This window comes from Microtus pennsylvanicus, chromosome 2 (genome assembly GCF_037038515.1).
Source record: "Microtus pennsylvanicus isolate mMicPen1 chromosome 2, mMicPen1.hap1, whole genome shotgun sequence".
Taxonomy (NCBI): Eukaryota; Metazoa; Chordata; class Mammalia; order Rodentia; family Cricetidae; genus Microtus; species Microtus pennsylvanicus.
Genome location: NC_134580.1, coordinates 83,437,297 through 83,449,878, shown reverse-complemented (window position 1 = coordinate 83,449,878; position 12,582 = coordinate 83,437,297). Strand labels below are relative to the sequence as shown.

General features: G+C 38.9%; 1 protein-coding gene across 3 annotated transcripts in view; it reads left to right on the top strand.

Moving 5' to 3' along the window:
* The window catches only part of Qser1 (glutamine and serine rich 1), a 70,616-nt gene that overhangs the window by 44,378 nt on the left and 13,656 nt on the right, over window positions 1–12,582 (top strand). For all 3 annotated transcript variants that reach the window (XR_012909685.1, XM_075961610.1, XM_075961609.1), the window contains exons 8-9: window positions 8,602–8,739; window positions 10,339–10,436. Coding sequence is in view for 2 of the 3 variants with exons in the window: in XM_075961610.1 (XP_075817725.1) it covers window positions 8,602–8,739; window positions 10,339–10,436 (236 nt within the window). In the remaining variant the exon portion in view is untranslated. Of the gene's footprint in view, window positions 1–8,601; window positions 8,740–10,338; window positions 10,437–12,582 lie in introns of those variants that run through there.

Sequence of the window (12,582 nt, the reverse complement as noted above, 5' to 3'; positions counted from 1 at the left end):
TCTTGGTTGTTTGTGATGGAGTTCACTATGTAGACAGGCTATCTTAGAACTCACAGAGATACTCCTGCCTTTGCCTCCTGAGTGCTGAGATTAAGACCATGTGTGGTTTTTGTTGTTGTTGATCTCTATATGTGCTGTGACAAACATGCATTCTATGCACACATACAAGTAAGTGTAAATTAAATATTCATGGTAGAAGTGTGTTGTAACACGAAGGCCTGCTAGTTGAGGTTTCCGCCCTGCCCAGTTCCCATAGCCGGAAAGCCCCAAAGAAAATCAATCACACAGAGAGTCTGAATTAATTATAAATTGATTGGCCCATTCGCTCAGGCTTCGTATTAGCTCTTATAACTTACATTAGCCCATTATTCTTATCTATGTTAGCCACATGGCTCAGTACCTTTTTCAGTGGGGCAGGTCACATCCTGCTTCTTCTGTGGTCTGAGCAGGACTCTCGAAAGAGCTGCCTTCTTCCCAGAATACTCCTGTTCTCATTGCCCTGCCTCTACTTCCTGTCTGGTTGACCCCGCCTATACTTCCTGCCTGGCCAATCAGCGTTTATTTAAGATATGATTGACAGAATACAGACAATTCTTCCGCACCAGTGTGTATACATGTGCCTGCATGTATGCATATGGGCATGCACGTATGTGTATATTTATGAGGAAGATAGATATTTAAGTCATCATTTGTGCTTTTTGCAGTTAAAAGTACTCATTCCTTAGAATAAGAGGTCTTGGGTTCTGAATTTAAGTATACAGATTCCTCAAGTAACAAGAAAAATTTTTGTTGCATAAGTAGCATGGCAGACCACTAGATGTCACTAGTTAAGCAGCACGTTTTGACTCTTTAAGTCAGATAATATGGATTTATATGCTGATTCTGTTTTCACATTGCATGTGTGCATGCCTGTGTCGGTGTATACATGCTACAGCACACATGTGGAGGTCCAGGGAGAACTCTTGGGGAATCAGTTCCCTCCTGCCATGCTGGATATGGGTCCAGGAATCAGTTCAGTCATCAGGCTTGGAAGCTACTGTCTTTACCCACTGAACTGTCTCACAACCTTGTAGTTTTGTTGCTGTTGTTATTTTATTTTGCTTGTAGTTTTAAGACAAAGATCTCTGTAAAGTCTGTCCTGGAAATTATGGTGTAGACCAGGCTCACCTCAAGGTCACAGAGGTCCTCCTGTCTCTGCCTCCCTAGTGCTGGGATTAATAGTGTACACCACCACGCCTGGCCTTACATGATGGTAATTTTAAATTCTTTCAGAATATTTTTATAATTTTGTAGTGCATTGTGGTTAACAAACGGGCTCAATCCACTTAGATTTACAAAGTAACAATTAAAATTTTAAAAATGATAAAATATCTTTTTATATGATCAATTGCTTATTAACACTGTGGGGTTTTTTCATGTCTGTTGTACATTTAGTTTGTTACTGTATGTCACTTTGGCTAATGTCTGAAGAGAGCATGGTAACAGAAAGTGTTTTGTTAAGAAGATAAGAATTTGAATTGTCCTTTCAGATACTTAAACTTGGCAATAGACTTTATTTTTTAATTTTATTCAGCTATATATTTTTCTCTTCTCCCCCTCTCCTTCTGCCCTCTTCCCATGATCCCCATACTCCCAATTTACTCGAGATCTTGTGTTTTTCTACTTCCCATGTAGATTAGATCCATGTATGTCTCTCTTAGGGTCCTCTCTGTTACTAGGTTCTCTGGGGTTGTGAATTATAGGCTGATTTTTCCTTGCTTTATGTCTAAAAGCCATTTGTGAGTGAGTACATATGATAATTGTCTTTCTGGGTCTGGGTTACCTCATTCAATATGATGTTTTCTTTTTTTTTTTTTTGTTTTTTGTTTTTTGTTTTTTGTTTTTTCGAGACAGGGTTTCTCTGTGGTTTTGGAGCCTGTCCTGGAACTAGCTCTTGTAGACCAGGCTGGTCTCGAACTCACAGAGATCCGCCTGCCTCTGCCTCCCGAGTGCTGGGATTAAAGGCGTGCGCCACCACCGCCCGGCTAATATGATGTTTTCTATTCTAGCTCCATCCATTTGCTATTTTAATAATCTTTACTTATGTTTATGAGTGTTTTGCCCTCATGAATGTATGTACACCATGTGTGTGCCTGGTCATGAAGATGCATAAAATCCCCTCGAACTAGAGTTACAGAAGGTTGTGAATGACCCTTTGGGCACTGAGAACCAAACCCAGGTCCTCTACAGGAGCAAGTGCTCTTAACAACTTTGTCATCTCCAGCCCTGACAATAGTTCTTTCTCTGCCGAACTCTGCTCATGCAAATACTGATTAGCTCTGTGATGAAGATCTTATAAAAATTCATACATTTCATTTTTATAGTTTAAAAGTTTTGATTAAAAACCTTTTATTTAATATTTGCTATTATTAAGTGTGTGCTATTCAGTAGCATTGATTACATCATTGTGGTACTGTCAGGACTACTTATTCCCATAACTCTTGTCATCCCAATGTTTACTATATAAACAGTGACTTTCCATTTTCCCCTATTCCAGTTTGTGGCTTCCGGCTGTCCTAGAACTCACTCTATGCTCACACCATGCTGGCCTCAGATTCTGATATCTACTTGCCTTTGCCTCCTGAGTACTGGGATAGAAGGCTTACGCCACCACCGCCTGGCTCCATTGCTTGCTTATTATTTGAATGGTTCCTTGTTCTTTTGTCGTTAACTTTAGAGTTTTTGATATTTGTCTCTGGATTGAATATGTTTTTGAAACAAGGTCTCTGTAACCCAAGCTGGCTTCCGATTGCCTTGAATTTCTGATCCCCCTGCCTCAGTACTGTAATTACTGTGTGCTTCACTTCATTTGGCTATATTCTTGGCTTTAAGCCTTTATTACGTGTATGATTTGAAATTATCTTCCCATTTTGTAGGGTGTCTTTTTAAATAACTTTAAATTCTGAGGGAGCCCAAAATACTGCTTCTGTTTCTTGTGCTTTTGCTGTGGTTAAAATTTCTTGCTAAATTCAAGGAAATCGAGGTCTAAAACCTCTTATGTTTTCTTAGAGTTCTGAGGTTTTAGGTCTTATATTTTAGAATATTTACAAAATAACATTCAGAGATTAGAAGAGCATTTGCATGGCACTCATGAGGTATTGTGTTCAATAATCTGTTGAAAAATAAATCATTAATTTCACTACTGATATCAGTAAGGCCTTTAAATATTGTGAAGCTGTCCAGCTTACAATAGTGGGTACAAGTTTTCTAGAATTCTAAATTTTACTTGTAATGAACTTAATTTTATCATTGACTAATACTGTCAGTTTTTAGGATTTTCTTTTGGTTTTGGTGTTGGTTTTTGAGATAAGGTCTCATTATGTAATCTATTTCTGGGAGTATTTTCCACCGCTTTCCGTTTGTTCAGCATATCCTTTATAGTTCGATTTGATCTCCCTATTACTGACTGACCTGTAGGATTGTTTGGTATACCTGTAATATGCTTTATATTATAATAAGCAAAAAAAAAAACCTTTTCATTTTCTTAGACACATATGCTGGACCATTGTCTATCTTTATTTGTACAGGTATACTCATGATAGTCATAACTTCTAATAAATGCATGATTATTGAATCAGCCTTTTCTGAGCTCAAGGCAGTTGCCCATTGAAAACCTGAATAAGTGCCAATGGTATGGTGTACATATTTTAATTTTCCAAATTCTGTAAAGTGGAACACATCCATCTGCCAGATCTTATTCCTTTGAGTACCCTTTGGGTTACTCCCTGCTTGTAATGATGTTTGGTTATAGAAAGAGCAAATAGGAGATCTCTTTATAATGTCCTTAACTTGTTGCCATGTAATAAAAAACTCCTTCTTTAATCCTTTGCTATTGACATGATGTTTCTTAAGAAATTTTTAGGCCTTCAGCACACTTCCAATCAATAATCGATCCATTTCTGCATTATTTTGTACTAGAGGACCTGGCAGACCTGTATGGGATCAGATGTGTGTTATATATATGGGACAGAGGGTATTCCTGATATTATTTTGAACCTGTATGAATAATGAAGTAAATTCTGTATCAATTGGTAAAATTCAGTGGTTTCAGTAAGTAAGACAACTCTTTCTGCATATTGTGAATCAGTAACTATATTAAGAGATTCTTTAAAATCCCTTAGCACCATTGTTCTACCTTACTTATATTTTCTGATTTGTAACCTGCCTTTCCTGATTTATTTACATCATTATAAAATGTACAAGCTCCAGTTATTGGTGCATCACATGCAATTCGGTGAAGAATGCAAGTACTCTTTATAAGGTTAATTCTATCACTTTTGGAATAATTGCTATTAATTTCTCCCCCCAAAAATTAGCACAAGCTCTTTGCCAAGGTTTATTATCTTCACATAATTTTTTAATTTCATCAGCAATAAAAGGAGCTATAATCCCTGCTGGGTCTATCTCTGCTAGTTGATGAAGTCTCAATATTCCTTTTATAATTAATTAAGAGACTTTTTCCACATAAGTTTTTAATTTTTTCTTGGTTTCTTTGATAATAAGATCCATTCTAAAATAATATCTTCCCTCAGCATTAAAATTCCTGGTTGGGAATTCCAGGCGGCAGTATGACTAGGATACAACTAAGATTTGGATTCACTCCATCTACATGTGCTTCCTGGAATTTCTCTTCAGTGACCATCCATTCTTTTTCCACTTCAGCTATTAATTCCCTGGGACTATTTAAGTCTTTATCAGCATCTAAGGTTTTTAAATGAACTATTAGATCAGGTGTTAACCAACAGCTGGTTGTAGACTGGAAATGTCTCCTAATAATCTTTGAAAGTCATTAAGAATCCGCAGTCAGTCTGTCCTTATTTGTGCCTTTTGTGTTCTAATTTTCTGTAGCCCATAACAAACTATTGCTTGCTTTATTTCTTTTAGATTGTTCATAAGTATTGGTTCCCATGCATATTCTTTGACTACCTTAGGATACTTTGTGCCAGATGGTCTTTCCGAGGAAATTACCAGATATGCAGTTAACTCTGTGTAAGTCATCCTGGGGTCTGGCACGTACTGATGAGGCTAAATCCTGTCCTTGTACCTTCTGTCCTAGCTCATCAATTTCACTAAATTCCTCAGTCTTTTCAAGTCTTTTTACTACTGCCTTTTTTGATGTCTAACTCTCCTGTCCAGTGTTCTATTCTAATGTTATCACTGAGGATTCCAAGGTATGAAACTTGTCCAATAAAGATAATGTCTCATCCTTGGACATATCATAACTTTTCAACAGATTTTGATAGTTAGATTCAATAGCACAATTCTTTTTTTTTCTTCAAATGTCTTCCCGCCTCCTTTCTTTTTTAAGATTTATTTATTTATACATACAGTATCCTGCCTGTAGGCCAGAAGAGGGCACCAGATCTCATTATACGTGGTTTTGAGCCACCATGTGGTTGCTGGGAATTGAACTCAGAACCTCCAGAAGAGCAGTGAGTGCTCTTAACTGCTGAGCCATCTCTCCAGCCCTGATAGCACAAATTCTTTCAGATAATTTTGTCAAATTGATGCTATCCCTCTCCGTAGTGTTGAGCCATTTTTTAATGAGATAATATTGAAAAGAAAGCTAATTCCTAGAATCAAATAAAGGGATGTAGAAGGAAAATCGTATAAGCCTTGCAGAATACCTTCCATACTATAAGCAAAATAATTATCGAGTCTCTGGATATTATCAGTCACTTTTTTGTAGTTTTTTCAGATCTTACCTATTGTAAGGCAGTTATAATAAATTGGAGTAGGTATAATAATCGTTGTCGGCCAGCAGGTGTCGCAGTTGCAGCCCTGTGGCGGAGCAAACACCACGTGTTGCTTACTTAGGTACTGAAAAATATGCTTTGTTAAACAAACTAAGAGTGGTGATGTAGGTGATCAAACGATTCTGAGAGTTGGGGCCCAGGAAAAAGAGAAAACCTTTCCATCATCAGTACATGTTGCAAATTGCATGCACTGCAGGGATCGCAAGTGGCAGTGTGTGGGTTGCGATCCAGGGAGTACTGAGCAGCAGCCTGCTGCGTCCAAGGTCCGGCTTGAGCTACAGGCATGAGAGTCAGTGCCCAATGCGCCATGTGGTGGCGAACGGATCCCCAAAAGTGTGGATTGGTCCCTATGTTCAGGTACCACATGATGATGGACGTTACAAAATAATCTTACACTAGTTCAGAATTAAGTATAATAAAGGGTTATTTATTTAGGGGAGACTTACAGATCATTGTCCTAAATCACAGTCCTCTACATGAATGGGGAACAGGAACAGAGTCTAGCAGCCAGAAGCGAGAGCAACCGCAAGCCTTACAGCAGCGCTTTATAGGATAAGAGACCATGCCCAAGTGGGCTGGTATCTTAAAGGCTATTGGCTGAAGGAGTTCCCACAACATTAAAAAAAAATTTAAATACATGCCATTAGAATTCTGTAATAATTTTTTACGTGTAGAAAAAAAAAGGAATATGTTTGTTCATGGGTGTCTTAATATTAAGTGTTTCGTTTTGTTTGGTATTTTGTTTGGTTTTGGTTTTTCAAGAAAATGTTTCACTGTGTAGACCTTGCTGTTCTTATTTTTTTTTTTATTTTTTATTTTTTTTTTTGGTTTTTCGAGACAGGGTTTCTCTGTGGTTTTGGAGCCTGTCCTGGAACTAGCTCTTGTAGACCGGGCTGGTCTTGAACTCACAGAGATCCGCCTGTCTCTGCCTCCCGAGTGCTGGGATTAAAGGCATGCACCACCTCCGCCCGGCGACCTTGCTGTTCTTAAATTACCTCCGTGGACCAGGCTGACTTTGAATTCACAGAGATCTGCCTGCCTCTCCTTTCTCCCTCTCCCAGAGTGCTGGGATTAAAGGCATGTGCCACCACTGTCCAGCTGTTTGGTTTATCAAGATTCAGTATGTAGCCTTAGCTGGCCTGGAACTTATGCAGACCAGGTTGGCCTTGAATTTATAGCTCTCTTCCTGTCTCTGCCTCCCTTCACTATGCTACTCTTGCCTACTTTACTAGACATAGAGAAATCATTGAGACTACAGCTATAAGGTAGCAGCAGGTGTTTAAGGTGTCTGTGGGATGTCAGAAGAGAAAATGGCTCTCAACTGGCCTGTGTGTTAGATGCCAGGCCCCACGATCCCCTGGGAAGCTTTGTATATGTGTAAGCTTTAATACCATTCTTAACTCTACTACCAGCAAAGTTCTGCTTGAGAGAGCTACCAGTCTAGGCTTTGTTCTGTAGTACAAGCTTTGCAGTGCTGGCCTGGTGATGCACACCTATAAGATCAGCACTAGGGAGGTTAATGCTTTTGAAGACTGCTGGATGCAAAACCCTGCATCAACGGAACAAAACAAGCTCTACAGTAATTTGCTCTTATGTGGGAACTAGGCTAGCCTTAAACTTGGTAAGTTGCTAGACCTTGAACTCCTTGTTCACTCTGCCTCACCTAAGTGCAGGTACTGCCACAACTATTCATCTGGGATATTTCTATCTGTTTCTGTACTAATGTGTAGGCCAGAGACTGGTGGCTGTTGCCTTCCTATGTTCCTTGGTACCTTACTTTTTTTTTTTTTTTTTGGATTTTTCGAAACAGGGTTTCTCCATAGCTTTTTTGTTTTTTTTTTGTTTTTATTATTTATTATGTATACAATATTCTGTTGGTGTGTATGCCTGCAGGCCAGAAGAGGGCACCAGACCCCATTACTGATGGTTGTGAGCCACCATGTGGTTGCTGGGAGTTGAACTCAGGACCTTTGGAAGAGCAGGCAATGCTCTTAACCACTGAGCCATCTCTCCAGCCCCCTCCATAGCTTTTTTGGTTCCTGTCCTGGAACTAGCTCTTATAGACCAGGCTGGCCTCGAACTCACAGAGATCCGCCTGTCTCTGCCTCCTGAGTGCTGGGATTAAAGGCGTGCGCCACCACCGCCTGGCTGGCACCTTACTTTTTGAGACAGGATTTTTCATTGAACCTGGAGTGTGGTGTTTGGGAAAAACTGGCTGACCAACAACCTCTAAGGATCCTCCTGTCTACACCATCCCAGCATTCAGGATGTAGACAGATTTCTGAGTTTGAGGCCAGCCTATTCTGTAAGAGCAAGTTCCAGGATTGGCTACAAAGCTACAGAGAAACCCTGTCTCGAAGGGAAAATAAAAGTATGTGCTGTCAAGCTTAACTTTTGTTTGTTTGCTTGTTTTTTGTTTTTTCAAGACAGGGTTTCTCTGAGTAACAGCCCTGACTGTCTTGCAGTTTGCTTTGTAGATCAGACTGGCCTTGAACTCAGAAATATGTCTGCGTCTGCCTCCCAAGTGCTAGGATTAAAGACGTAACCATTGCCCGGCTCCCACTTGGTTTTTTAGTGTGGATAACTGAGGATCTGAATTCAGATCTTCATACTAGCACTTTACTGACTGAGGCATCTCCCCAGCTCTGCCTGGGTTGTCTCTAAAGAAAGAATCAGGAAGATTTAAGTAGGAAGAAATTTTGTCTTCAGTCTTGTTTATAGATAGGCTACTGTTATAAGGAAAAATAATATTAAAATTGTCAGGAAGCAAAAATTTAGTGTCTTATCTCTTTCTAATTTGTCCTAGAATTTGATCCTCCAGCTCCCTTTGCCACTCGTTTTCTAAACACAAGAGCAATGAAGGAAACTTTCAAGAGCTACATGGAGCTGCTTGTTAGCATTGCTCTGGATCCAGACACGATGCAAGCCCTAGAGAAGAGCAATGGTACGCCTACTAAGGAGCACACTCAAATTGGTTTTGTTTAAATGAATTTTCTCACTGGTGTCTATTTTATTTTGTTATTTATTCCTGGGTTTGGTGTTGGTTTTTTTCCATTTTATTTATTTATTTATTTTGTTTGATTTTTGAGACAGGGTTTCTCTATGAAACAGTCCTGAGAGTCCTGAAACTCGCTTCATAGAACAGATTGGCCTTGAACTCACCGAAATCCAACTGCCTTTGTCTCCCACGTGCTAATAAGTACTGTGTATGCTACCACGCTTGACATTTCTTACCCTAGTGCTTGCCTGTTACTTATTTGTACATTATTTAGGTATGCCTTGTTTAATATATGCCAGTACTATACTGGGAAATTAACAGTCTAATAACCTCAGGTATTTAATACAATATAAAAAAATTTATTACCATTGTGTTTTTACTCCCTCACCCTTTTGTTTGTTTGTTTTTTTTAAATTTATTTATTATGTAGACAGTGTTCTGCCTGCATGTATGCCTGCAGGCCAGAAGAGGGCACCAGATTTCATTATAGGTGGTTGTGAGCCACCATGTGGTTGCTGGGAATTGAACTCAGGACCTCTGGAAGAGCAGTCAGTGCTCTTAACCTCTGAGCCATTTCTCCAGCCCCCCCCCCTTTTGTTTTTTAAGGGGAGGTTGAGACAGGGTTAAAGGTGTGAGCCATCACCTTTTCTAGCATGCCCATTTTGACTTACTTCTGACAATAGGTTACACTAATTTTTCTTCCCCTCCTTCATCTTTGCCCCAATTGCAGTGAATTAAGAATATCTCAGCTAGGTGTGGTGGTGCACATCTGTAATCACAGCACTCAGGAGTCAGAGGCAGGTGGATCTCTGTGAGTTCTAGGCCAACCTTGTCTAGGTAATAAGTTCAGACCAGCTAGAGTTATAGTTTGACAAATAAACTAAGGAAATCTCTAAGTGGGATTGTAAGGCACTTACCTAACTAGTGTGTGCAAGGCCTTGGCCCCATGTCTAGTTAGTACTAGCCAGAAAAACAAATCTTGTTCATATTCAGTGTTTTATAGAATTTTAAAATGTTTGTATTTTTTAGTATTATTGCTAGATAATAAATGAGGTTTAGAGAAATTGATTAGCTTTGTAGTGGCATCCTTTTGTTTTCCTTAAGCCAAGGTGCCAGGCATGATGATGTACACATTTAATCCCAGCACTTGAGAGGCTGAAGTAGGTAGATAAAGGTACCCTGGTCTGTATAGCATATTCCATACCACCATATCCATCGCTGTGAAGAATTGCTGCTTTCTCGTTTGCTGTGATAAAATCCGCTGTGTAGGCTGACCTCTCGTTAGCCCTGGCTATCTGGAATTAGCTCTATAGACCAGGCTGGCCTTAAACTCACAGAGACCCTCTTGCCTCTGCTTTCCGAGTGCTGGGATTAAAGGTGTGTGCCACCAGTGCCCGGCAAATGCCTATTTCTTAAAAGCTGTATTTTACATAAGCCAATGAATTTAATGTCTTCTAACCTACCAATGGGTTAAGGGGGAAAAAATGGGTATTAGGAAATATTTATGTTGATAGTTTTTCCTATTGAAATAAATTGTTATTTCAGATGAGCTACTTTTACCACATATGAAAAAAATAGATGGCATGCTGAACGATAATCGCAAAAGACTTCTCGTAAATCTTCATTTGGATCAGCCATTCAAGGTACTTCCACCTGTGATGTGTGAGCAGACCTCTGTAGTAGTCAGCCCCAAGCAAGGAGAAAGAAAAATGCATTAAAGTCATTGTGTAATTTTATTTTTTGAGCACTGTTTTTGTTTTGTTTTATTTTGTGTTTTGCTAGAGCTGACAATTGAACCTAGGACTTCCTGCATGCTAGGCAAGTGCTTTGCCACTGCTCTATACTCCCTCCCAGAACCACTGTAATTGTCTTTCTAAATGTAACAAAAGTTGTTTATTGGTTATGAGCTTGTTTAGCATGTTGTTAACCTTTTTGTGTTTTATCTCTAAATTTGTTTTTTTCATCATTTACATGTTATGTTCCTCCTGTAAAATTTTTTTCATGATTCCCAAAAGTAATTCTCTTCAAATCCATATTCAAGTCTTATATTCCTTTTATATCTTTTTCTTTTTTTTTCAAAGATATATTTTTATTTTCTGTATATGGGTGGGTGTTTTGCGTGCATGATCTTCCTGCAAAATGTGCATGTAGTCTTACAACCTGTAAAAGCTTTCACATTGTGGGCTGGAGAGGTCGCTCTGCACATAACGTCATGTGCTGCCTTTACAGAGCCCACATGGTGACTCACAGCCACCTGTGACTCCAGTACCCTCTTCTGCCACACACACTATTCATATATATACAGTCAGGAAAAATACCACCATAAAATAGTAAAATAAACCTTGAAACTAATTTTAAGATAGTTTTAAACTTACACATTTTATCTATAATTAAAGATTAACTGGGTGTGTGATAATATAACTATAATCCCAACACTTGGAAAGCAGAGGCAGGAAAATGAGGAATTCTAGTTTTTACTGTTAATGTATCTTAATGACATAAGTTGATATTTTTGTTACGTGAAATACAGAATTGAAAGATACTCTGAATTCAGAAAATTTATCATAAAAGCTATTGAGTCAAGAAAACTTTACAGACTTCCTTTTTAATATGTAACATCTGGAACTATTTGATTATGTCAACATGGGCAAAGTTTATTGTTGTTTTCCGTTGATGGTAATTGTATATATTTATAAGTTCAGCATTCTTAAGGTTGAGGCAAGAGGATGACCTTGAATTCCATGTCAGGTTGGCCTGCATAATAACATTATGCCTCAAACAAAAACGAAAAAAATAATCTAAACAAAAGAAATACGTAATACAGAGCTAGAGAAATAATAAATATATATATTTCAGTGAGTTGTAGAATGCTTACCTACAACACATGAGGTTCCAGGTTCAGTATCTATACAGCCCACAAAGAAAGGAAAGATGTACTCTTTTCAGGTTCATAATACCTATTTGTGGAAGCTGGAGGTCTGGAAGAGAACAGTGAAAGTTAAATTACATTCTGACCCACAATCTAACAGCAGCACTTTTAACCCTTACTGCATAATAAGGTTATATAGTAATGAATAATTCAAGCTGCTGCCAGCTAAATCTAATGTTAGGAAAACTATGATCAAAGTCACCACATTTGTAAACAGGGATCATTCTGTTATTGCATTTAGCTTTTCAGGTCACAATTACTTACCAAGCAGGTAAGAACATAAAAGTCGGTGGGTTTAAAGACTAGAAGAGGAATGGTTCTGCCATGTGGCCACTGTATCATCAGTGGCAGCACCCTCTCTGTGGTCAGAACACCGTCACACTCTGCTTTAGGATCTTTTCTTGCAAGTGCTTTCTGTCCAGTCAGAGAAAGCCAGACGAGTGCAGCATGAAACACAGCAGTCTTCTTACTGTCTTTTGTCCTTATCGTCATTTAGAATCTGATGACTTCCTGGTACATGGTTTGGCTCTGGTTCAGGGTTTTTAGTCAGGGTGGAGACGGTATTGTAAGAAATATATTCCTGGGCTAGAGAGATGGCTCAGAGGGTAAGAGCATTGCCTGCTCTTCCAAAGGTCCTGAGTTCAATTCCCAGCAACTACATGGTGGCTCACAACCATCTGTAACTGGGTCTGGTGCCCTCTTCTGGCCTGCAGGCATATACACAGACAGACTATTGTATACATAATAAATAAATAAGTATTTTTTTAAAAAAAGAAATATATTCCTATTTCCCCTATTTCACAATCAGCATTGCTAGTAATAAATCAGGAGTTCCCTCAGCATGGTGTGCTGTTGCTCAA